At 44.8% G+C, this 27,964-nt stretch overlaps 1 protein-coding gene across 5 annotated transcripts in view; it reads right to left on the bottom strand.

The window, feature by feature from the left end:
- Positions 1 to 1,483: 1,483 nt before the first annotated feature.
- ADAM15 (ADAM metallopeptidase domain 15) overlaps positions 1,484 to 27,964 on the bottom strand; it is a 97,271-nt gene continuing 70,790 nt past the window's right edge. For all 5 annotated transcript variants that reach the window (XM_073637299.1, XM_073637300.1, XM_073637301.1 and 2 more), the window contains 2 exons: positions 3,848 to 3,969; positions 1,484 to 3,634 (listed from right to left, as the gene is read on the bottom strand). In XM_073637299.1, the coding sequence (XP_073493400.1) occupies positions 3,589 to 3,634; positions 3,848 to 3,969 (168 nt within the window). In that variant the 3' untranslated portion in view covers positions 1,484 to 3,588. The remainder of the gene's footprint in view (positions 3,635 to 3,847; positions 3,970 to 27,964) is intronic.

Raw genomic sequence — 27,964 nt, 5'->3', positions numbered from 1 at the left:
CGCCTTCCTCTCCTCAGTGCACAGGGTCCGCACGCCTTCCTCTCCTCGGTGCACAGGGTCCGCACGCCTTCCTCTCCTCAATGCACATGGTCCGCACGCCTTCCTCTCCTCAGTGCACAGGGTCCCCTCTCCCACTCTCATTAGTGCACAGGGTTCCTCATCCACCCTTCTTAGTGTACGGGATCCACTCATCCCCTATCCTCAGCACACAGGATACACTTGCCCCCATTTTTCACTGTGCAGGTTCCTCTGGCCTCTTACTTTCACTGAAAAGGATCCACTTGCACCTGTTTTCACTACATGGGATTCAAACATTTTCAGGGCACAGGATCTGCTTGCTCCCTATTTCTAGCACACATGATCCAGTCTTAGTGCACAGGATCCTATCAGCCCCTCTTCTCAGTATGTAAGCTTTGTTCTTGTCCCGTCTTTTCACTGTACAGAATCCGCTCGCCTCCTCAATTCGTTCACCCAGAGTTTTCAAGGTGTAGATCCACTAGCTCTCTTTTTTCGGGTCTTCATGAACAACATCTAACAAGCTCCTCTACACAGAGCACAGGATCCACTCTCCCTTTCACTGCACAGGATCCAGTCACCCCGTTGTCAAGGCACAGGATCAGGTCTTCGTGTGCAAGATCTTGTCAGCCCCTCTTCCCAGTACAGAGGATCTGCTCTTGTCCCTTTTCCACTGCACAGGATCTGGTCTTCGTGCACAGGATGAAGTCGCCTCCTCTTATCACAGATCTGCACTGGAAGGATACGATCGCCCTATCTTCTTAATGCACAGGATCCAGTCACCCCGTTGTCACTGCTCGGGATCTAGTCTTAGTGTGGAGTGTAACGGACTGGGTGGTGGGACCACTGTGCAGTGATCCGAGGAGGTCCTGCAGGGGCTTGTGTGAAGACACGAGGTCTTCTGTGGGCAGAACACTACTCAGACAACACAGGGTGAGGGTAAACCGCATGGCAATAACTTATTGAACCACCAGCAATCACTAACATATAGAACAATCCCAGCAAATACCCAAGATGGTGCAAATTACAGAGTGTCACCCTTCCGCTGGCTCGCTGGGTTCAGGGCAGTGAGATATGTGGCCAGGTGACCCGAATGTCCCAACCTGGATTCTTCAAATCGTCTCTGATAGTTCAGCAATGGTCAATGGAGCAGTTCTGTAATTTTCCACCAGCCAGGGTTGTGGTCACTTTGGCTGTCATCCTGTAGTGTCTCCTTGAAAAGACGCAGAGACCCCCTTTTATAGTTCACATTTGTCCTTTCAAACCATCATTCACAGGTCAAGGGTCAGGGATCACAATGCTCGAGTATCCACAGCTCATCCCCTAATAGTGATTGGCAGCCACCCTACAATAGTATTTAATATATCTAGCAAACATCCATTGTTCAACGACCCTGAGTTGCTGTATTGTAAAACTGTCAGACAATACATTGTAGATAACAGCCATTCATCAATTACCAAATATCAACTCAAGTGATCAACATTCAGGTTTATTCAAACAATAGTCTGTGTTGACCAACCAAACAAAAGCACAAGTTCAGAAATCAACATAAATATATGGTATGCATGTCTGGCATAATTAAGAAGAAAAGCTGTGTCATCACAGCTTGACTAAGTGCTTCACCAAGTCTGACCTCGGATGCACGGCAGCTGACGATACCGCGATCCGAGGAGAGACGAGGGAGGTAGAACCGGGTGCTACACCAGGACTGACCTCGGGTGGATGGCAGCTGACCCCCAAGGGACAGGAGGCAGCAATGGCCAGAAATGGTAGACTTGACAAGTACTGGCTGGCTCAACTGGTACAGTGACCGGCAAGACAGACACACAGGCAGGTACTGGTGGACACGACTGGTATCCTGGTAGGCATGTGCAAGCGGGAACGGGTGATACACAGACAGGAAGGTGGGCACGGCTGATAGACAGGCAGGTATACTGGAATGCAAGCACTGGGACCTGAAAACTAACAAGCATGTTAGAAACAGACTTAGTAAGTTGTACAGGCACCTCCCATCAGGTGGAGGTGCCTTAAACAATAAGTGTCTCCCAGCCATTGGCTGGGGACACTTTAGGACTGAGCGCGCTGTCCCTTTAAGAAGACGGGACTGCTCGCGCCCTAAGCACAGTGCCCGGGGATCTAAGGGCCATGTGCAGACCCCGGGCAGCAATAGCAGCCGAGGAGGGAGGAAATGCAGTGAGTGAGTTGGTGAGTGAGTCGGCATCTCTGCGGGGGGGAGGGAGGCAGAAGGCCAGACGCTGGTGCTACATGAAGGATCTTGTCAGCCCCTCTTCTCAGTACAGAGGATCTGCTCGTGCCCCTTTTTCACTGCGCAGGATCCGGTCTTCGTGCACAGGATGCAGTCGGCTCCTCTCATCACAGCCCTGTAGTGGAAGGATACGATCGCCCTATCCTCTTAATGCACAGAAACCACTCATCATCTCTATTCAGTATGATGATGTGCAGGATCCACTGTGGCCCCTCATTTTACTCTGCCCAGGATCTGGTCAGCACATCTCGTTATTGTGAAAGATCCGCTCTCACCTCCTCTGTTCGCTGCAAGAGATCCGCTCAACCCCAATTTTTTTTTGCCCCCAATTCACCCCTGACGCCTCAAAGTCAGTCCAGATGGCCGGGCATGGAGGAGCCTGAGGTCATAGGTCACATGGCCACTGCAATGTCCTCAACTAGCCCGTCTGGAGACAGATATCAGAACACACCCCGGAGCAACTGTGATCCGGAGCCTCAGACCAAGGTGAGCCACTGCCCCGGTCATAGTCTTGTATGTCTCCGCACAAGGCAGAGATGGCCGGTCTTGTATGGCTCCGCACAAGGCAGAGATGGCCGTACTGTCGCCATCCACCATCACAGAGCGTACAGATGAGCCAGTGTAGCTAACCTTATGTGATACCACCTGCTGGATCTAATTCTCTGTGATACACGGGACAGAGGGGAGTTGAGGTGTAATCATGACATCACAGATTGGCTCTTTATCATTTATATTATATACAATCCACATATACAAATTGTGCAGTCTGCAACCGCAAAATGCTGCCCGCTGCGGGCTGATGCCGTGAAGAGCCCACAAGTACGGTACGATCCGGGGAAGAATCCACGAGCTGGCAACTTGCAGACCGATCCCATGAAGAGCCTGGACGTGCCTTCTCCTGGCAGCTGATCCTAGGAAGACTCCAGACTCCTGCCCACCTAACCAGTCCCAGGCACACCATCAGTACCTGCGGATAGTCCACAGGATCTGCCAGGAGTGCCGCCCATGTTCTGATCATCATCCCCAACTCCCAGCCACATCACAATCACACAATACCAGCTCCAAAAAATAGGAGCCTTCATGTAGAAAATAAAGGCAGCGTCCTTTGTCTCTCCCCGAGAGACCTCCACTTATTACCTATATTCATGTAAACTCTCCCCCAAAATAAAAGTGAATGTCCCCGAGGACAGCGCGGCCCGCACACGTGCAGCGGGGAGATGCGTGTGCGAGGCATGTACAAGGCACAATAGTCCCGTGTCATGTGTACAGTAGTCATGAGACTTCAGATCCCGGGATACCTCCAGAGGTTACACTTTAGGGGTCTGTCGTGTGTAGGGGGGTCGTGGAGCAAGCCTGGAAATGACAGAAGAAAATCACATGAGCTTAAAATAAGCAAAGGAGACGTGTAGAGAAAACAATGGTCGTCAACAGGAAGTCGCCTGTGCGAAGGAAAATATCACCCCCCTCCCCCCAAGACTTAAAAATGTCACAACACAAAACCCCCAATAATTAACGGACCCCACGATAAAGAGCCGGACAGAGCAACAAAGCTGAAGATCGTCATACCGTGCGGGCACTGCCGAGAGGCACTCCGGGTACTGTGGTACTGCGAGCAGCGGCTCCTGCCAGTGCTGACTGCGGACCAGAGGGAGGGGCTTCACAGGAGGCGGAGCCTTACAGGCCGAAACCTGAGGAGCGAGCAACACGGGAGAGCAGAGATGTGTGAGGGTCATACAGAGAGGAGACCACATGGAGAAGAGACGTGTGAGGGTCATACAGAGAGGAGACCACATGGAGAAGAGACGTGTGAGGATTAAATAGAGCCACGATCACATGAAGAAGAGACGTGTGAGGATTAAATAGAGCCACGATCACATGAAGAAGAAGAGACGTGTGAGGATTATATAGAGCCGCGATCACATGAAGAAGAGACGTGTGAGGATTATATAGAGCCACGATCACATGAAGAAGAGACGTGTGAGGATTATATAGAGCCACGATCACATGAAGAAGAGACGTGTGAGGATTATATAGAGCCACGATCACATGAAGAAGAGACGTGTGAGGATTATATAGAGCCGCGATCACATGAAGAAGAGACGTGTGAGGATTATATAGAGCCACGATCACATGAAGAAGAGACGTGTGAGGATTATATAGAGCCACGATCACATGAAGAAGAGACGTGTGAGGATTATATAGAGCCGCGATCACATGAAGAAGAAGAGACGTGTGAGGATTATATAGAGCCACGATCACATGAAGAAGAGACGTGTGAGGATTATATAGAGCCACGATCACATGAAGGAGAGACGTGTGAGGATTATATAGAGCCACGATCACATGAAGAAGAGACGTGTGAGGATTATATAGAGCCACGATCACATGGAGAAGAGACGTGTGAGGATTAAATAGAGCCACGATCACATGGAGAAGAGACGTGTGAGGATTAAATAGAGCCACGATCACATGGAGAAGAGACGTGTGAGGATTATATAGAGCCACGATCACATGAAGAAGAAGAGACGTGTGAGGATTATATAGAGCCGCGATCACATGAAGAAGAGACGTGTGAGGATTATATAGAGCCACGATCACATGAAGAAGAGACGTGTGAGGATTATATAGAGCCACGATCACATGAAGAAGAGACGTGTGAGGATTATATAGAGCCACGATCACATGAAGAAGAGACGTGTGAGGATTATATAGAGCCGCGATCACATGAAGAAGAAGAGACGTGTGAGGATTATATAGAGCCACGATCACATGAAGAAGAGACGTGTGAGGATTATATAGAGCCGCGATCACATGAAGAAGAGACGTGTGAGGATTATATAGAGCCGCGATCACATGAAGAAGAGACGTGTGAGGATTATATAGAGCCACGATCACATGAAGAAGAAGAGACGTGTGAGGATTATATAGAACCACGATCACATGAAGAAGAAGAGACGTGTGAGGATTATATAGAGCCGCGATCACATGGAGAAGAGATGTGTGAGGATTATATAGAGCCACGATCACATGAAGAAGAGACGTGTGAGGATTATATAGAGCCGCGATCACATGAAGAAGAGACGTGTGAGGATTATATAGAGCCGCGATCACATGAAGAAGAAGAGACGTGTGAGGATTATATAGAGCCACGATCACATGAAGAAGAAGAGACGTGTGAGGATTATATAGGGCCACGATCACATGGAGAAGAAGAGACGTGTGAGGATTATATAGAGCCGCGATCACATGAAGAAGAAGAGAAGTGTGAGGATTATATAGAGCCGCGATCACATGAAGAAGAGACGTGTGAGGATTATATAGAGCCGCGATCACATGAAGAAGAAGAGACGTGTGAGGATTATATAGAGCCACGATCACATGAAGAAGAAGAGACGTGTGAGGATTATATAGAGCCGCGATCACATGAAGAAGAAGAGACGTGTGAGGATTATATAGAGCCACGATCACATGAAGAAGAAGAGACGTGTGAGGATTATATAGAGCCGCGATCACATGAAGAAGAGACGTGTGAGGATTATATAGAGCCACGATCACATGGAGAAGAGACGTGTGAGGATTATATAGAGCCGCGACCACACGAAGAAGAGACGTGTGAGGATTATATAGAGCCACGATCACATGAAGAAGAGACGTGTGAGGATTATATAGAGCCACGATCACATGAAGAAGAGACGTGTGAGGATTATATAGAGCCACGATCACATGAAGAAGAGACGTGTGAGGATTATATAGAGCCGCGACCACACGAAGAAGAGACGTGTGAGGATTATATAGAGCCACGATCACATGAAGAAGAGACGTGTGAGGATTATATAGAGCCACGATCACATGAAGAAGAGACGTGTGAGGATTATATAGAGCCGCGATCACATGAAGAAGAAGAGACGTGTGAGGATTATATAGAGTCACGATCACATGAAGAAGAGACGTGTGAGGATTATATAGAGCCGCGATCACATGAAGAAGAAGAGACGTGTGAGGATTATATAGAGCCACGATCACATGAAGAAGAGACGTGTGAGGATTATATAGAGCCACGATCACATGAAGAAGAGACGTGTGAGGATTATATAGAGCCGCGATCACATGAAGAAGAAGAGACGTGTGAGGATTATATAGAGCCACGATCACATGAAGAAGAGACGTGTGAGGATTATATAGAGCCACGATCACATGAAGAAGAGACGTGTGAGGATTATATAGAGCCACGATCACATGAAGAAGAGACGTGTGAGGATTATATAGAGCCGAGATCACATGAAGAAGAAGAGACGTGTGAGGATTATATAGAGCCACGATCACATGAAGAAGAGACGTGTGAGGATTATATAGAGCCGCGATCACATGAAGAAGAAGAGACGTGTGAGGATTATATAGAGCCGCGATCACATGAAGAAGAAGAGACGTGTGAGGATTATATAGAGCCGCGATCACATGAAGAAGAGACGTGTGAGGATTATATAGAGCCACGATCACATGGAGAAGAGACGTGTGAGGATTATATAGAGCCGCGATCACATGAAGAAGAAGAGACGTGTGAGGATTATATAGAGCCACGATCACATGAAGAAGAAGAGACGTGTGAGGATTATATAGAGCCGCGATCACATGAAGAAGAGACGTGTGAGGATTATATAGAGCCACGATCACATGAAGAAGAGACGTGTGAGGATTATATAGAGCCACGATCACATGAAGAAGAGACGTGTGAGGATTATATAGAGCCACGATCACATGAAGAAGAAGAGACGTGTGAGGATTATATAGAGCCACGATCACATGAAGAAGAAGAGACGTGTGAGGATTATATAGAGCCACGATCACATGAAGAGACGTGTGAGGATTATATAGAGCCACGATCATATGAAGAAGAGACGTGTGAGGATTATATAGAGCCACGATCACATGAAGAAGAGACGTGTGAGGATTATATAGAGCCACGATCACATGAAGAAGAGACGTGTGAGGATTATATAGAGCCACGATCACATGAAGAAGAAGAGACGTGTGAGGATTATATAGAGCCACGATCACATGAAGAAGAGACGTGTGAGGATTATATAGAGCCACGATCACATGAAGAAGAGACGTGTGAGGATTATATAGAGCCACGATCACATGAAGGAGAGACGTGTGAGGATTATATAGAGCCACGATCACATGAAGAAGAGACGTGTGAGGATTATATAGAGCCGCGATCACATGAAGAAGAGACGTGTGAGGATTATATAGAGCCACGATCACATGAAGAAGAGACGTGTGAGGATTATATAGAGCCGCGATCACATGAAGAAGAGACGTGTGAGGATTATATAGAGCCACGATCACATGAAGAAGAGACGTGTGAGGATTATATAGAGCCACGATCACATGAAGGAGAGACGTGTGAGGATTATATAGAGCCACGATCACATGAAGAAGAGACGTGTGAGGATTATATAGAGCCACGATCACATGAAGAAGAGACGTGTGAGGATTATATAGAGCCACGATCACATGAAGAAGAGACGTGTGAGGATTATATAGAGCCACGATCACATGAAGGAGAGACGTGTGAGGATTATATAGAGCCACGATCACATGAAGAAGAGACGTGTGAGGATTATATAGAGCCACGATCACATGAAGAAGAGACGTGTGAGGATTATATAGAGCCACGATCACATGAAGGAGAGACGTGTGAGGATTATATAGAGCCACGATCACATGAAGAAGAGACGTGTGAGGATTATATAGAGCCGCGATCACATGAAGAAGAGACGTGTGAGGATTATATAGAGCCGCGATCACATGAAGAAGAGACGTGTGAGGATTATATAGAGCCACGATCACATGAAGAAGAGACGTGTGAGGATTATATAGAGCCGCGATCACATGAAGAAGAGACGTGTGAGGATTATATAGAGCCGCGATCACATGAAGAAGAGACGTGTGAGGATTATATAGAGCCACGATCACATGAAGGAGAGACGTGTGAGGATTATATAGAGCCACGATCACATGAAGAAGAGACGTGTGAGGATTATATAGAGCCACGATCACATGAAGAAGAGACGTGTGAGGATTATATAGAGCCGCGATCACATGAAGAAGAGACGTGTGAGGATTATATAGAGCCGCGATCACATGAAGAAGAAGAGACGTGTGAGGATTATATAGGGCCACGATCACATGAAGAAGAGACGTGTGAGGATTATATAGAGCCGCGATCACATGAAGAAGAGACGTGTGAGGATTATATAGAGCCGCGATCACATGAAGAAGAAGAGACGTGTGAGGATTATATAGAGCCACGATCACATGAAGAAGAGACGTGTGAGGATTATATAGAGCCACGATCACATGAAGAAGAGACGTGTGAGGATTATATAGAGCCACGATCACATGAAGAAGAGACGTGTGAGGATTATATAGAGCCGCGATCACATGAAGAAGAGACGTGTGAGGATTATATAGAGCCGCGATCACATGAAGAAGAAGAGACGTGTGAGGATTATATAGAGCCACGATCACATGAAGAAGAAGAGACGTGTGAGGATTATATAGAGCCGCGATCACATGAAGAAGAGACGTGTGAGGATTATATAGAGCCGCGATCACATGAAGAAGAAGAGACGTGTGAGGATTATATAGAGCCGCGATCACATGAAGAAGAAGAGACGTGTGAGGATTATATAGAGCCGCGATCACATGAAGAAGAGACGTGTGAGGATTATATAGAGCCGCGATCACATGAAGAAGAGACGTGTGAGGATTATATAGAGCCGCGACCACATGAAGAAGAAGAGACGTGTGAGGATTATATAGAGCCACGATCACATGAAGAAGAGACGTGTGAGGATTATATAGAGCCGAGATCACATGAAGAAGAAGAGACGTGTGAGGATTATATAGGGCCACGATCACATGAAGAAGAAGAGACGTGTGAGGATTATATAGAGCCGCGATCACATGAAGAAGAGACGTGTGAGGATTATATAGAGCCACGATCACATGAAGAAGAAGAGACGTGTGAGGATTATATAGAGCCGCGATCACATAAAGAAGAGACGTGTGAGGATTATATAGAGCCACGATCACATGAAGAAGAGACGTGTGAGGATTATATAGAGCCGCGATCACATGAAGAAGAAGAGAAGTGTGAGGATTATATAGAGCCACGATCATATGAAGAAGAGACGTGTGAGGATTATATAGAGCCGCGATCACATGAAGAAGAAGAGACGTGTGAGGATTATATAGGGCCACGATCATATGAAGAAGAGACGTGTGAGGATTATATAGAGCCGCGATCACATGAAGAAGAAGAGACGTGTGAGGATTATATAGAGCCGCGATCACATGAAGAAGAAGAGACGTGTGAGGATTATATAGAGCCACGATCATATGAAGAAGAGACGTGTGAGGATTATATAGAGCCACGATCACATGAAGAAGAGACGTGTGAGGATTATATAGAGCCACGATCACATGAAGAAGAGACGTGTGAGGATTATATAGAGCCACGATCACATGAAGAAGAAGAGACGTGTGAGGATTATATAGAGCCACGATCACATGAAGAAGAGACGTGTGAGGATTATATAGAGCCACGATCACATGAAGAAGAGACGTGTGAGGATTATATAGAGCCACGATCATATGAAGAAGAGACGTGTGAGGATTATATAGAGCCACGATCACATGAAGAAGAGACGTGTGAGGATTATATAGAGCCACGATCACATGAAGAAGAGACGTGTGAGGATTATATAGAGCCACGATCACATGAAGAAGAAGAGACGTGTGAGGATTATATAGAGCCGCGATCACATGAAGAAGAAGAGACGTGTGAGGATTATATAGAGCCACGATCACATGGAGAAGAGACGTGTGAGGATTATATAGAGCCACGATCACATGAAGAAGAGGAGACGTGTGAGGATTATATAGAGCCGCGATCACATAAAGAAGAGACGTGTGAGGATTATATAGAGCCACGATCACATGAAGAAGAGACGTGTGAGGATTATATAGAGCCGCGATCACATGAAGAAGAAGAGACGTGTGAGGATTATATAGAGCCACGATCACATGAAGAAGAAGAGACGTGTGAGGATTATATAGAGCCACGATCACATGAAGAAGAGACGTGTGAGGATTATATAGAGCCGCGATCACATGAAGAAGAAGAGACGTGTGAGGATTATATAGAGCCGCGATCACATGAAGAAGAGACGTGTGAGGGTTATATAGAGCCGCGATCACATAAAGAAGAGACGTGTGAGGATTATATAGAGCCGCGATCACATGAAGAAGAAGAGACGTGTGAGGATTATATAGAGCCACGATCATATGAAGAAGAGACGTGTGAGGATTATATAGAGCCGCGATCACATGAAGAATAAGAGACGTGTGAGGATTATATAGGGCCGCGATCACACGAGAAGAAGAAACGTGTGAGGATTATATAGAGCCACGATCACATGAAGAAGAGACGTGTGAGGATTATATAGAGCCACGATCACATGAAGAAGAGACGTGTGAGGATTATATAGAGCCGCGATCACATGAAGAAGAGACGTGTGAGGATTATATAGAGCCGCGATCACATGAAGAAGAAGAGACGTGTGAGGATTATATAGAGCCGCGATCACATGAAGAAGAGACGTGTGAGGATTATATAGAGCCACGATCACATGAAGAAGAAGAGACGTGTGAGGATTATATAGAGCCACGATCACATGAAGAAGAGGAGACGTGTGAGGATTATATAGAGCCACGATCACATGGAGAGGAGACGTGTGAGGATTATATAGAGCCACGATCACATGAAGAAGAAGAGACGTGTGAGGATTATATAGAGCCCCGATCACATGGAGAAGAAGAGACGTGTGAGGATTATATAGAGCCACGATCACATGAAGAAGAAGAGACGTGTGAGGATTATATAGAGCCCCGATCACATGGAGAAGAAGAGACGTGTGAGGATTATATAGAGCCGCGATCACATGAAGAAGAAGAGACGTGTGAGGATTATATAGAGCCACGATCACATGAAGAAGAGACGTGTGAGGATTATATAGAGCCACGATCATATGAAGAAGAGACGTGTGAGGATTATATAGAGCCGCGATCACATGGAGAAGAAGAGACGTGTGAGGATTATATAGAGCCACGATCACATGAAGAAGAGACGTGTGAGGATTATATAGAGCCACGATCACATGAAGAAGAGACGTGTGAGGATTATATAGAGCCGCGATCACATGAAGAAGAAGAGACGTGTGAGGATTATATAGAGCCACGATCACATGAAGAAGAAGAGACGTGTGAGGATTATATAGAGCCACGATCATATGAAGAAGAGACGTGTGAGGATTATATAGAGCCACGATCACATGAAGAAGAGACGTGTGAGGATTATATAGAGCCACGATCATATGAAGAAGAGACGTGTGAGGATTATATAGAGCCGCGATCACATGGAGAAGAAGAGACGTGTGAGGATTATATAGAGCCACGATCACATGAAGAGGAGACGTGTGAGTGTTATATAGAGCCACGATCACATGAAGAAGAGACGTGTGAGGATTATATAGAGCCGCGATCACATGAAGAAGAGACGTGTGAGGATTATATAGAGCCACGATCACATGAAGAAGAGACGTGTGAGGATTATATAGAGCCACGATCATATGAAGAAGAGACGTGTGAGGATTATATAGAGCCGCGATCACATGGAGAAGAAGAGACGTGTGAGGATTATATAGAGCCGCGATCACATGAAGAAGAGACGTGTGAGGATTATATAGAGCCACGATCACATGAAGAAGAGACGTGTGAGGATTATATAGAGCCACGATCACATGAAGAAGAGACGTGTGAGGATTATATAGAGCCGCGATCACATGAAGAAGAAGAGACGTGTGAGGATTATATAGAGCCGCGATCACATGAAGAAGAGACGTGTGAGGATTATATAGAGCCGCGATCACATGAAGGAGAGACGTGTGAGGATTATATAGAGCCACGATCACATGAAGGAGAGACGTGTGAGGATTATATAGAGCCACGATCACATGAAGAAGAAGAGACGTGTGAGGATTATATAGAGCCGCGATCACATGAAGAAGAGACGTGTGAGGATTATATAGAGCCGCGATCACATGAAGAAGAAGAGACGTGTGAGGATTATATAGAGCCGCGATCACATGAAGAAGAGACGTGTGAGGATTATATAGAGCCACGATCACATGAAGGAGAGACGTGTGAGGATTATATAGAGCCGCGATCACATGAAGAAGAGACGTGTGAGGATTATATAGAGCCGCGATCACATGAAGAAGAGACGTGTGAGGATTATATAGAGCCACGATCACATGAAGAAGAGACGTGTGAGGATTATATAGAGCCACGATCACATGAAGGAGAGACGTGTGAGGATTATATAGAGCCGCGATCACATGAAGAAGAGACGTGTGAGGATTATATAGAGCCGCGATCACATGAAGAAGAAGAGACGTGTGAGGATTATATAGAGCCACGATCACATGAAGAAGAGACGTGTGAGGATTATATAGAGCCGCGATCACATGAAGAAGAGACGTGTGAGGATTATATAGAGCCGCGATCACATGAAGAAGAAGAGACGTGTGAGGATTATATAGAGCCACGATCACATAAAGAAGAGACGTGTGAGGATTATATAGAGCCACGATCACATGAAGAAGAGACGTGTGAGGATTATATAGAGCCACGATCACATGAAGGAGAGACGTGTGAGGATTATATAGAGCCACGATCACATGAAGAAGAGACGTGTGAGGATTATATAGAGCCACGATCACATGAAGAAGAGACGTGTGAGGATTATATAGAGCCGCGATCACATGAAGAAGAGACGTGTGAGGATTATATAGAGCCGCGATCACATGAAGAAGAAGAGACGTGTGAGGATTATATAGAGCCACGATCACATGAAGAAGAAGAGACGTGTGAGGATTATATAGAGCCGCGATCACATGAAGAAGAAGAGACGTGTGAGGATTATATAGAGCCACGATCACATGAAGAAGAAGAGACGTGTGAGGATTATATAGAGCCACGATCACATGAAGAAGAAGAGACGTGTGAGGATTATATAGAGCCGCGATCACATGAAGAAGAAGAGACGTGTGAGGATTATATAGAGTCACGATCACATGAAGAAGAAGAGACGTGTGAGGATTATATAGAGCCACGATCACATGAAGAAGAAGAGACGTGTGAGGATTATATAGAGCCACGATCACATGAAGAAGAAGAGACGTGTGAGGATTATATAGAGCCACGATCACATGAAGAAGAGACGTGTGAGGATTATATAGAGCCGCGATCACATGAAGAAGAGACGTGTGAGGATTATATAGAGCCACGATCACATGAAGAAGAAGAGACGTGTGAGGATTATATAGAGCCGCGATCACATGAAGAAGAAGAGACGTGTGAGGATTATATAGAGCCGCGATCACATGAAGAAGAAGAGACGTGTGAGGATTATATAGAGCCGCGATCACATGAAGAAGAAGAGACGTGTGAGGATTATATAGAGCCGCGATCACATGAAGAAGAAGAGACGTGTGAGGATTATATAGAGCCGCGATCACATGAAGAAGAAGAGACGTGTGAGGATTATATAGAGCCGCGATCACATGAAGAAGAGACGTGTGAGGATTATATAGAGCCGCGATCACATGAAGAAGAGACGTGTGAGGATTATATAGAGCCGCGATCACATGAAGAAGAGACGTGTGAGGGTTATATAGAGCCACGATCACATGAAGAAGAGACGTGTGAGGATTATATAGAGCCGCGATCACATGAAGAAGAGGAGACGTGTGAGGATTATATAGAGCCACGATCACATGAAGAAGAAGAGACGTGTGAGGATTATATAGAGCCACGATCACATGTAGAAGAAGAGACGTGTGAGGATTATATAGAGCCACGATCACATGAAGAGACGTGTGAGGATTATATAGAGCCACGATCACATGAAGAAGAGACGTGTGAGGATTATATAGAGCCGCGATCACATGAAGAAGAAGAGACGTGTGAGGATTATATAGAGCCGCGATCACATGAAGAAGAGACGTGTGAGGATTATATAGTGCCGCGATCACATGAAGAAGAAGAGATGTGTGAGGATTATATAGAGCCACGATCACATGAAGAAGAGACGTGTGAGGATTATATAGAGCCGCGATCACATGGAGAAGAAGAGACGTGTGAGGATTATATAGAGCCACGATCACATGAAGAAGAGACGTGTGAGGATTATATAGAGCCACGATCACATGAAGAAGAGACGTGTGAGGATTATATAGAGCCGCGATCACATGGAGAAGAAGAGACGTGTGAGGATTATATAGAGCCGCGATCACATGAAGAAGAGACGTGTGAGGATTATATAGAGCCGCGATCACATGAAGAAGAGACGTGTGAGGATTATATAGAGCCCCGATCACATGAAGAAGAGACGTGTGAGGATTATATAGAGCCGCGATCACATGAAGAAGAAGAGACGTGTGAGGATTATATAGAGCCGCGATCACATGGAGAAGAGACGTGTGAGGATTATATAGAGCCACGATCACATGAAGAAGAGACGTGTGAGGATTATATAGAGCCGCGATCACATGAAGAAGAAGAGACGTGTGAGGATTATATAGAGCCGCGATCACATGGAGAAGAGACGTGTGAGGATTATATAGAGCCGCGATCACATGAAGAAGAGACGTGTGAGGATTATATAGAGCCGCGATCACATGAAGAAGAGACGTGTGAGGATTATATAGAGCCCCGATCACATGGAGAAGAAGAGACGTGTGAGGATTATATAGAGCCGCGATCACATGAAGAAGAAGAGATGTGTGAGGATTATATAGAGCCGCGATCACATGAAGAAGAGACGTGTGAGGATTATATAGAGCCACGATCACATGAAGAAGAAGAGACGTGTGAGGATTATATAGAGCCACGATCACATGAAGGAGAGACGTGTGAGGATTATATAGAGCCACGATCACATGAAGAAGAGACGTGTGAGGATTATATAGAGCCACGATCACATGAAGAAGAGACGTGTGAGGATTATATAGAGCCACGATCACATGAAGAAGAAGAGACGTGTGAGGATTATATAGAGCCGCGATCACATGGAGAAGAAGAGACGTGTGAGGATTATATAGAGCCGCGATCACATGAAGAAGAAGAGACGTGTGAGGATTATATAGAGCCGCGATCACATGAAGAAGAAGAGACGTGTGAGGATTATATAGAGCCACGATCACATGAAGAAGAGACGTGTGAGGATTATATAGAGCCACGATCACATGAAGAAGAAGAGACGTGTGAGGATTATATAGAGCCGCGATCACATGAAGAAGAGACGTGTGAGGATTATATAGAGCCACGATCACATGAAGAAGAAGAGACGTGTGAGGATTATATAGAGCCGCGATCACATGGAGAAGAGACGTGTGAGGATTATATAGAGCCACGATCACATGAAGAAGAAGAGACGTGTGAGGATTATATAGAGCCATGATCACATGAAGAAGAGAAGTGTGATGATTATATAGGGCCACGATCACATGAAGAAGAGACGTGTGAGGATTATATAGAGCCGCGATCACATGAAGAAGAGACGTGTGAGGATTATGTAGAGCCACGATCACATGAAGAAGAGACGTGTGAGGATTATATAGAGCCACGATCACATGAAGAAGAGACGTGTGAGGATTATATAGAGCCACGATCACATGAAGAAGAAGAGACGTGTGAGGATTATATAGAGTCACGATCACATGAAGAAGAGGAGACGTGTGAGGATTATATAGAGCCACGATCACATGAAGAAGAAGAGACGTGTGAGGATTATATAGAGCCACGATCACATGAAGAAGAAGAGACGTGTGAGGATTATATAGAGCCACGATCACATGAAGAAGAGACGTGTGAGGATTATATAGAGCCGCGATCACATGAAGAAGAGACGTGTGAGGATTATATAGAGCCGCAATCACATGAAGAAGAGACGTGTGAGGATTATATAGAGCCGCGATCACTTGAAGAAGAGACGTGTGAGGATTATATAGAGCCACGATCACATGAAGAAGAAGAGACGTGTGAGGATTATATAGAGCCACGATCACATGAAGAAGAGACGTGTGAGGATTATATAGAGCCGCGATCACTTGAAGAAGAGACGTGTGAGGATTATATAGAGCCACGATCACATGAAGAAGAGACGTGTGAGGATTATATAGAGCCACGATCACATGAAGAAGAGACGTGTGAAGATTATATAGAGCCGCGATCACATGAAGAAGAGACGTGTGAGGATTATATAGAGCCGCGATCACATGAAGAGGAGACGTGTGAGGATTATATAGAGCCGCGATCACATGAAGAAGAGACGTGTGAGGATTATATAGAGCCGCGATCACTTGAAGAAGAGACGTGTGAGGATTATATAGAGCCACGATCACATGAAGAAGAAGAGACGTGTGAGGATTATATAGAGCCGCGATCACATGAAGAAGAGACGTGTGAGGATTATATAGAGCCACGATCACATGAAGAAGAAGAGACGTGTGAGGATTATATAGAGCCGCGATCACATGAAGAAGAGATGTGTGAGGATTATATAGAGCCGCGATCACATGAAGAAGAGACGTGTGAGGATTATATAGAGTCACGATCACATGAAGAAGAAGAGACGTGTGAGGATTATATAGAGCCGCGATCACATGAAGAAGAGACGTGTGAGGATTATATAGAGCCGCGATCACATGAAGAAGAGACGTGTGAGGATTATATAGAGCCGCGATCACATGAAGAAGAAGAGACGTGTGAGGATTATATAGAGCCACGATCACATGAAGAAGAAGAGACGTGTGAGGATTATATAGAGCCACGATCACATGAAGAAGAAGAGACGTGTGAGGATTATATAGAGCCACGATCACATGAAGAAGAAGAGACGTGTGAGGATTATATAGAGCCGCGATCACATGAAGAAGAAGAGACGTGTGAGGATTATATAGAGCCCCGATCACATGAAGAAGAAGAGACGTGTGAGGATTATATAGAGCCGCGATCACATGAAGAAGAGACGTGTGAGGATTATATAGAGCCGCGGTCACATGAAGAAGAAGAGACGTGTGAGGATTATATAGAGTCGCGATCACATGAAGAAGAAGAGACGTGTGAGGATTATATAGAGCCGCGATCACATGAAGAAGAAGAGACGTGTGAGGATTATATAGAGTCGCGATCACATGAAGGAGAGACGTGTGAGGATTATATAGAGCCGCGGTCACATGAAGAAGAAGAGACGTGTGAGGATTATATAGAGTCGCGATCACATGAAGAAGAAGAGACGTGTGAGGATTATATAGAGCCGCGATCACATGAAGAAGAAGAGACGTGTGAGGATTATATAGAGTCGCGATCACATGAAGGAGAGACGTGTGAGGATTATATAGAGCCGCGATCACATGAAGAAGAAGAGACGTGTGAGGATTATATAGAGCCGCGATCACATGAAGAAGAAGAGACGTGTGAGGATTATATAGAGCCACGATCACATGAAGAAGAGACGTGTGAGGATTATATAGAGCCGCGATCACAAGAAGAAGAGACGTGTGAGGATTATATAGAGCCACGATCACATGAAGAAGAAGAGACGTGTGAGGATTATATAGAGCCACGATCACATGAAGAAGAGACGTGTGAGGATTATATAGAGCCACGATCACATGAAGAAGAAGAGACGTGTGAGGATTATATAGAGCCACGATCACATGAAGAAGAAGAGACGTGTAAGGATTATATAGAGCCGCGATCACATGAAGAAGAGACGTGTGAGGATTATATAGAGCCGCGACCACATGAAGAAGAAGAGACGTGTGAGGATTATATAGAGCCACGATCACATGAAGAAGAAGAGACGTGTGAGGATTATATAGAGCCACGATCACATGAAGAAGAAGAGACGTGTGAGGATTATATAGAGCCACGATCACATGAAGAAGAGACGTGTGAGGATTATATAGAGCCACGATCACATGAAGAAGAGACGTGTGAGGATTATATAGAGCCACGATCACATGAAGAAGAGACGTGTGAGGATTATATAGAGCCACGATCACATGAAGAAGAGACGTGTGAGGATTATATAGAGCCACGATCACATGAAGAAGAGACGTGTGAGGATTATATAGAGCCGCGATCACATGAAGAAGAAGAGACGTGTGAGGATTATATAGAGCCACGATCACATGAAGAAGAGACGTGTGAGGATTATATAGAGCCACGATCACATGAAGAAGAAGAGACGTGTGAGGATTATATAGAGCCACGATCACATGAAGAAGAGACGTGTGAGGATTATATAGAGCCACGATCACATGAAGAAGAGACGTGTGAGGATTATATAGAGCCACGATCACATGAAGAAGAGACGTGTGAGGATTATATAGAGCCGCGATCACATGAAGAAGAAGAGACGTGTGAGGATTATATAGAGCCACGATCACATGAAGAAGAAGAGACGTGTGAGGATTATATAGAGCCGCGATCACATGAAGAAGAAGAGACGTGTGAGGATTATATAGAGCCACGATCACATGAAGAGACGTGTGAGGATTATATAGAGCCACGATCACATGAAGAAGAGACGTGTGAGGATTATATAGAGCCGCGATCACATGAAGAAGAGGAGACGTGTGAGGATTATATAGAGCCACGATCACATGAAGAAGAGACGTGTGAGGATTATATAGAGCCGCGATCACATGAAGAAGAGACGTGTGAGGATTATATAGAGCCACGATCACATGAAGAAGAGACGTGTGAGGATTATATAGAGCCACGATCACATGAAGAAGAAGAGACGTGTGAGGATTATATAGAGCCACGATCACATGAAGGAGAGACGTGTGAGGATAATATAGAGCCACGATCACATGAAGAAGAGACGTGTGAGGATTATATAGAGCCACGATCACATGAAGAAGAGACGTGTGAGGATTATATAGAGCCGCGATCACATGAAGAAGAAGAGACGTGTGAGGATTATATAGAGCCACGATCACATGAAGAAGAGACGTGTGAGGATTATATAGAGCCGCGATCACATGAAGAAGAAGAGACGTGTGAGGATTATATAGAGCCGCGATCACATGAAGAAGAAGAGACGTGTGAGGATTATATAGAGCCACGATCACATGAAGAAGAAGAGACGTGTGAGGATTATATAGAGCCGCGATCACATGAAGAAGAAGAGACGTGTGAGGATTATATAGAGCCGCGATCACATGAAGAAGAAGAGACGTGTGAGGATTATATATAGAGCCACGATCACATGAAGAAGAAGAGACGTGTGAGGATTATATAGAGCCACGATCACATGAAGAAGAGACGTGTGAGGATTATATAGAGCCGCGATCACATGAAGAAGAAGAGACGTGTGAGGATTATATAGAGCCGCGATCACATGAAGAAGAAGAGACGTGTGAGGATTATATAGAGCCACGATCACATGAAGAAGAAGAGACGTGTGAGGATTATATAGAGCCGCGATCACATGAAGAAGAGACGTGTGAGGATTATATAGAGCCGAGATCACATGAAGAAGAAGAGACGTGTGAGGATTATATAGAGCCACGATCACATGAAGAAGAAGAGACGTGTGAGGATTATATAGAGCCGCGATCACATGAAGAAGAGACGTGTGAGGATTATATAGAGCCGCGATCACATGAAGAAGAGACGTGTGAGGATTATATAGAGCCACGATCACATGAAGAAGAGACGTGTGAGGATTATATAGAGCCACGATCACATGAAGAAGAGACGTGTGAGGATTATATAGAGCCACGACCACATGAAGAAGAGACGTGTGAGGATTATATAGAGCCGCGATCACATGAAGAAGAGACGTGTGAGGATTATATAGAGCCGCGATCACATGAAGAAGAGACGTGTGAGGATTATATAGAGCCGCGATCACATGAAGAAGAGACGTGTGAGGATTATATAGAGCCGCGATCACATGAAGAAGAGACGTGTGAGGATTATATAGAGCCACGATCACATGAAGAAGAAGAGACGTGTGAGGATTATATAGAGCCACGATCACATGAAGAAGAAGAGACGTGTGAGGATTATATAGAGCCGCGATCACATGAAGAAGAGACGTGTGAGGATTATATAGAGCCACGACCACATGAAGAAGAGACGTGTGAGGATTATATAGAGCCGCGATCACATGAAGAAGAGACGTGTGAGGATTATATAGAGCCGCGATCACATGAAGAAGAGACGTGTGAGGATTATATAGAGCCACGATCACATGAAGAAGAGACGTGTGAGGATTATATAGAGCCGCGATCACATGAAGAAGAAGAGACGTGTGAGGATTATATAGAGCCACGATCACATGAAGAAGAAGAGACGTGTGAGGATTATATAGAGCCACGATCACATGTAGAAGAAGAGACGTGTGAGGATTATATAGAGCCACGATCACATGAAGAGACGTGTGAGGATTATATAGAGCCACGATCACATGAAGAAGAGACGTGTGAGGATTATATAGAGCCACGATCACATGGAGAAGAAGAGACGTGTGAGGATTATATAGAGCCACGATCACATGGAGAAGAAGAGACGTGTGAGGATTATATAGAGCCGCGATCACATGAAGAAGAGACGTGTGAGGATTATATAGAGCCGCGATCACATGAAGAAGAGACGTGTGAGGATTATATAGAGCCGCGATCACATGAAGAAGAGACGTGTGAGGATTATATAGAGCCGCGATCACATGAAGAAGAGACGTGTGAGGATTATATAGAGCCGCGATCACATGAAGAAGAAGAGACGTGTGAGGATTATATAGAGCCACGATCACATGAAGAAGAAGAGACGTGTGAGGATTATATAGAGCCGCGATCACATGAAGAAGAAGAGATGTGTGAGGATTATATAGAGCCACGATCACATGAAGAAGAAGAGATGTGTGAGGATTATATAGAGCCACGATCACATGAAGAAGAGACGTGTGAGGATTATATAGAGCCGCGATCACATGAAGAAGAGACGTGTGAGGATTATATAGAGCCACGATCACATGAAGAAGAAGAGACGTGTGAGGATTATATAGAGCCACGATCACATGAAGAAGAAGAGACGTGTGAGGATTATATAGAGCCGCGATCACATGAAGAAGAGACGTGTGAGGATTATATAGAGCCGCGATCACATGAAGGAGAGACGTGTGAGGATTATATAGAGCTGCGATCACATGGAGAAGAAGAGACGTGTGAGGATTATATAGAGCCGCGATCACATGAAGAAGAAGAGACGTGTGAGGATTATATAGAGCCACGATCACATGAAGAAGAAGAGACGTATGAGGATTATATAGATCCACGATCACATGAAGAAGAGACGTGTGAGGATTATATAGAGCCACGATCACATGAAGAAGAGACGTGTGAGGATTATATAGAGCCGCGATCACATGAAGGAGAGACGTGTGAGGATTATATAGAGCTGCGATCACATGGAGAAGAAGAGACGTGTGAGGATTATATAGAGCCGCGATCACATGAAGAAGAAGAGACGTGTGAGGATTATATAGAGCCACGATCACATGAAGAAGAGACGTGTGAGGATTATATAGAGCCGCGATCACATGAAGAAGAGACGTGTGAGGATTATATAGAGCCACGATCACATGAAGAAGAAGAGACGCGTGAGGATTATATAGAGCCGCGACCACATGAAGAAGAGACGTGTGAGGATTATATAGAGCCACGATCACATGAAGAAGAGACGTGTGAGGATTATATAGAGCCGCGACCACATGAAGAAGAGACGTGTGAGGATTATATAGAGCCACGATCACATGAAGAAGAGGAGACGTGTGAGGATTATATAGAGCCACGATCACATGAAGAAGAGACGTGTGAGGATTATATAGAGCCGCGACCACATGAAGAAGAGACGTGTGAGGATTATATAGAGCCACGATCACATGAAGAAGAGGAGACGTGTGAGGATTATATAGAGCCACGATCACATGAAGAAGAAGAGACGTGTGAGGATTATATAGAGCCGCGATCACATGAAGAAGAGACGTGTGAGGATTATATAGAGCCACGATCACATGAAGAAGAGACGTGTGAGGATTATATAGAGCCACGATCACATGAAGAAGAGACGTGTGAGGATTATATAGAGCCGCGATCACATGAAGAAGAAGAGACGTGTGAGGATTATATAGAGTCACGATCACATGAAGAAGAGACGTGTGAGGATTATATAGAGCCGCGATCACATGAAGAAGAAGAGACGTGTGAGGATTATATAGAGTCACGATCACAAGAAGAAGAAGAGACGTTTGAGGATTATATAGAGCCGCGATCACATGAAGAAGAGGAGACGTGTGAGGATTATATAGAGCCACGATCACATGAAGAAGAAGAGACGTGTGAGGATTATATAGAGCCGCGATCACATGAAGAAGAGACGTGTGAGGATTATATAGAGCCGCGATCACATGAAGAAGAGACGTGTGAGGATTATATAGAGCCGCGATCACATGAAGAAGAGACGTGTGAGGATTATATAGAGCCACGATCACATGAAGAAGAAGAGACGTGTGAGGATTATATAGAGCCACGATCACATGAAGAAGAAGAGACGTGTGAGGATTATATAGAGCCACGATCACATGAAGAAGAAGAGACGTGTGAGGATTATATAGAGTCACGATCACATGAAGAAGAGACGTGTGAGGATTATATAGATCCGCGATCACATGAAGAAGAAGAGACGTGTGAGGATTATATAGAGTCACGATCACAAGAAGAAGAAGAGACGTGTGAGGATTATATAGAGTCACGATCACATGAAGAAGATGAGACGTGTGAGGATTATATAGAGTCACGATCACATGAAGAAGAGACGTGTGAGGATTATATAGAGCCGCGATCACATGAAGAAGAAGAGACGTGTGAGGATTATATAGAGTCACGATCACAAGAAGAAGAAGAGACGTGTGAGGATTATATAGAGCCACGATCACATGAAGAAGAAGAGACGTGTGAGGATTATATAGAGTCACGATCACATGAAGAAGAGACGTGTGAGGATTATATAGAGCCACGATCACATGAAGAAGAAGAGACGTGTGAGGATTATATAGAGCCACGATCACAAGAAGAAGAAGAGACGTGTGAGTATTATATAGAGCCACGATCACATGAAGAAGAGACGTGTGAGGATTATATAGAGCCGCGATCACATGAAGAAGAGACGTGTGAGGATTATATAGAGCCACGATCACATGAAGAAGAAGAGACGTGTGAGGATTATATAGAGCCGCGATCACATGAAGAGAAGTGTGAGGATTATATAGAGCCGCGATCACATGAAGAAGAGACGTGTGAGGATTATATAGAGCCACGATCACATGAATAAGAAGAGACGTGTGAGGATTATATAGAGTCACGATCACAAGAAGAAGAAGAGACGTGTGAGTATTATATAGAGCCACGATCACATGAAGAAGAGACGTGTGAGGATAATATAGAGCCGCGATCACATGAAGAAGAGACGTGTGAGGATTATATAGAGCCGCGATCACATGAAGAGACGTGTGAGGATTATATAGAGCCGCGATCACATGAAGAAGAGACGTGTGAGGATTATATAGAGTCACGATCACAAGAAGAAGAAGAGACGTGAGAGGATTATATAGAGCCACGATCACATGAAGAAGAGGAGACGTGTGAGGATTATATAGAGTCACGATCACAAGAAGAAGAGGAGACGTGTGAGGATTATATAGAGTCACGATCACAAGAAGAAGAAGAGACGTGTGAGGATTATATAGAGCCGCGATCACATGAAGAAGAAGAGACGTGTGAGGATTATATAGAGCCGCGATCACATGAAGAGACGTGTGAGGATTATATAGAGCCGCGATCACATGAAGGAGAGACGTGTGAGGATTATATAGAGCCGCGATCACATGAAGAAGAGACGTGTGAGGATTATGTAGAGTCACGATCACATGAAGAAGAGACGTGTGAGGATTATATAGAGCCACGATCACATGAAGAAGAAGAGACGTGTGAGGATTATATAGAGCCACGATCACAAGAAGAAGAAGAGACGTGTGAGGATTATATAGAGCCACGATCACATGAAGAAGAGACGTGTGAGCATTATATAGAGCCGCGATCACATGAAGAAGAGACGTGTGAGGATTATATAGAGCCACGATCACATGAAGAAGAAGAGACGTGTGAGGATTATATAGAGCCGCGATCACATGAAGAGACGTGTGAGGATTATATAGAGCCGCGATCACATGAAGAAGAGACGTGTGAGGATTATATAGAGCCACGATCACATGAATAAGAAGAGACGTGTGAGGATTATATAGAGTCACGATCACAAGAAGAAGAAGAGACGTGTGAGGATTATATAGAGTCACGATCACATGAAGAAGAGACGTGTGAGGATAATATAGAGCCGCGATCACATGAAGAAGAGACGTGTGAGGATTATATAGAGCCACGATCACATGAAGAAGAGACGTGTGAGGATTATATAGAGCCCCGATGACATGAAGAAGAAGAGACGTGTGAGGATTATATAGAGCCGCGATCACATGAAGAAGAAGAGACGTGTGAGGATTATATAGAGCCACGATCACATGAAGAAGAAGAGACGTGTGAGGATTATATAGAGCCGCGATCACATGAAGAAGAAGAGACGTGTGAGGATTATATAGAGCCGCGATCACATGAAGAAGAAGACGTGTGAGGATTATATAGAGCCGCGATCACATGAAGAAGAAGAGACGTGTGAGGATTATATAGAGCCGCGATCACATGAAGAGACGTGTGAGGATTATATAGAGCCGCGATCACATGAAGAAGAGACGTGTGAGGATTATATAGAGCCGCGATCACATGAAGAAGAGACGTGTGAGGATTATATAGAGCCACGATCACATGAAGAAGAAGAGACGTGTGAGGATTATATAGAGCCGCGATCACATGAAGAGACGTGTGAGGATTATATAGAGCCGCGATCACATGAAGAAGAGACGTGTGAGGATTATATAGAGCCACGATCACATGAATAAGAAGAGACGTGTGAGGATTATATAGAGTCACGATCACAAGAAGAAGAAGAGACGTGAGAGGATTATATAGAGCCACGATCACATGAAGAAGAAGAGACGTGTGAGGATTATATAGAGCCGCGATCACATGGAGAAGAGACGTGTGAGGATTATATAGAGCCACGATCACATGAAGAAGAGACGTGTGAGGATTATATAGAGCCGCGATCACATGGAGAAGAGACGTGTGAGAATTATATAGAGCCGCGATCACATGAAGAAGAGACGTGTGAGGATTATATAGAGTCACGATCACAAGAAGAAGAAGAGACGTGTGAGGATTATATAGAGCCGCGATCACAAGAAGAAGAGACGTGTGAGGATTATATAGAGCCACGATCACATGAAGAAGAGACGTGTGAGGATTATATAGAGCCGAGATCACATGAAGAAGAAGAGACGTGTGAGGATTATATAGAGTCACGATCACAAGAAGAAGAAGAGACGTGTGAGGATTATATAGAGTCACGATCACAAGAAGAAGAAGAGACGTGTGAGGATTATATAGAGTCACGATCACAAGAAGAAGAGGAGACGTGTGAGGATTATATAGAGTCACGATCACAAGAAGAAGAAGAGACGTGTGAGGATTATATAGAGCCACGATCACATGAAGAAGAAGAGACGTGTGAGGATTATATAGAGCCACGATCACATGAAGAAGAGACGTGTGAGGATTATATAGAGCCACGATCACATGAAGAAGAAGAGACGTGTGAGGATTATATAGAGTCACGATCACATGAAGAAGAGACGTGTGAGGATTATATAGAGCCACGATCACATGAAGAAGAAGAGACGTGTGAGGATTATATAGAGCCGCGATCACATGGAGAAGAGACGTGTGAGGATTATATAGAGCCACGATCACATGAAGAAGAAGAGACGTGTGAGGATTATATAGAGTCACGATCACAAGAAGAAGAAGAGACGTGTGAGGATTATATAGAGTCACGATCACAAGAAGAAGAAGAGACGTGTGAGGATTATATAGAGCCACGATCACATGAAGAAGAAGAGACGTGTGAGGATTATATAGAGCCGCGATCACATGAAGAAGAAGAGACGTGTGAGGATTATATAGAGCCGCGATCACATGAAGAAGAAGAGACGTGTGAGGATTATATAGAGTCACGATCACATGAAGAAGAAGAGACGTGTGAGGATTATATAGAGCCGCGATCACATGAAGAAGAAGAGACGTGTGAGGATTATATAGAGCCGCGATCACAAGAAGAAGAAGAGACGTGTGAGGATTATATAGAGCCACGATCACATGAAGAAGAAGAGACGTGTGAGGATTATATAGAGCCACGATCACATGAAGAAGAAGAGACGTGTGAGGATTATATAGAGCCACGATCACAAGAAGAAGAAGAGACGTGTGAGGATTATATAGAGCCACGATCACATGAAGAAGAGACGTGTGAGGATTATATAGAGCCACGATCACATGAAGAAGAAGAGACGTGTGAGGATTATATAGAGCCACGATCACATGAAGAAGAAGAGACGTGTGAGGATTATATAGAGCCACGATCACATGAAGAAGAAGAGACGTGTGAGGATTATATAGAGCCACGATCACATGAAGAAGAAGAGACGTGTGAGGATTATATAGAGTCACGATCACAAGAAGAAGAAGAGACGTGTGAGGATTATATAGAGCCACGATCACATGAAGAAGAAGAGACGTGTGAGGATTATATAGAGCCACGATCACATGAAGAAGAAGAGACGTGTGAGGATTATATAGAGTCACGATCACATGAAGAAGAGACGTGTGAGGATTATATAGAGCCGCGATCACATGAAGAAGAGACGTGTGAGGATTATATAGAGCCACGATCACATGGAGAAGAGACGTGTGAGGATTATATAGAGCCGCGATCACATGAAGAAGAGACGTGTGAGGATTATATAGAGCCACGATCACATGAAGAAGAGACGTGTGAGGATTATATAGAGCCACGATCACATGAAGAAGAAGAGACGTGTGAGGATTATATAGAGCCACGATCACATGAAGAAGAGACGTGTGAGGATTATATAGAGCCGCGATCACATGAAGAAGAGACGTGTGAGGATTATATAGAGCCACGATCACATGAAGAAGAAGAGACGTGTGAGGGTTATATAGAGTCACGATCACAAGAAGAAGAAGAGACGTGTGAGGATTATATAGAGCCACGATCACATGAAGAAGAAGAGACGTGTGAGGATTATATAGAGCCACGATCACATGAAGAAGAAGAGACGTGTGAGGATTATATAGAGTCACGATCACATGAAGAAGAAGAGACGTGTGAGGATTATATAGAGTCACGATCACATGAAGAAGAAGAGACGTGTGAGGATTATATAGAGCCGCGATCACATGAAGAAGAAGAGACGTGTGAGGGTTATATAGAGTCACGATCACATGA

This window comes from Phyllobates terribilis, unplaced genomic scaffold, assembly GCF_046119375.1.
Source record: "Phyllobates terribilis strain yellow unplaced genomic scaffold, ASM4611937v1 Scaffold_6__1_contigs__length_29720123, whole genome shotgun sequence".
Lineage (NCBI taxonomy): Eukaryota > Metazoa > Chordata > Amphibia > Anura > Dendrobatidae > Phyllobates > Phyllobates terribilis.
Note: the sequence above shows the minus strand (reverse complement) of the source record. Positions and strands in the feature narration are given on the sequence as shown.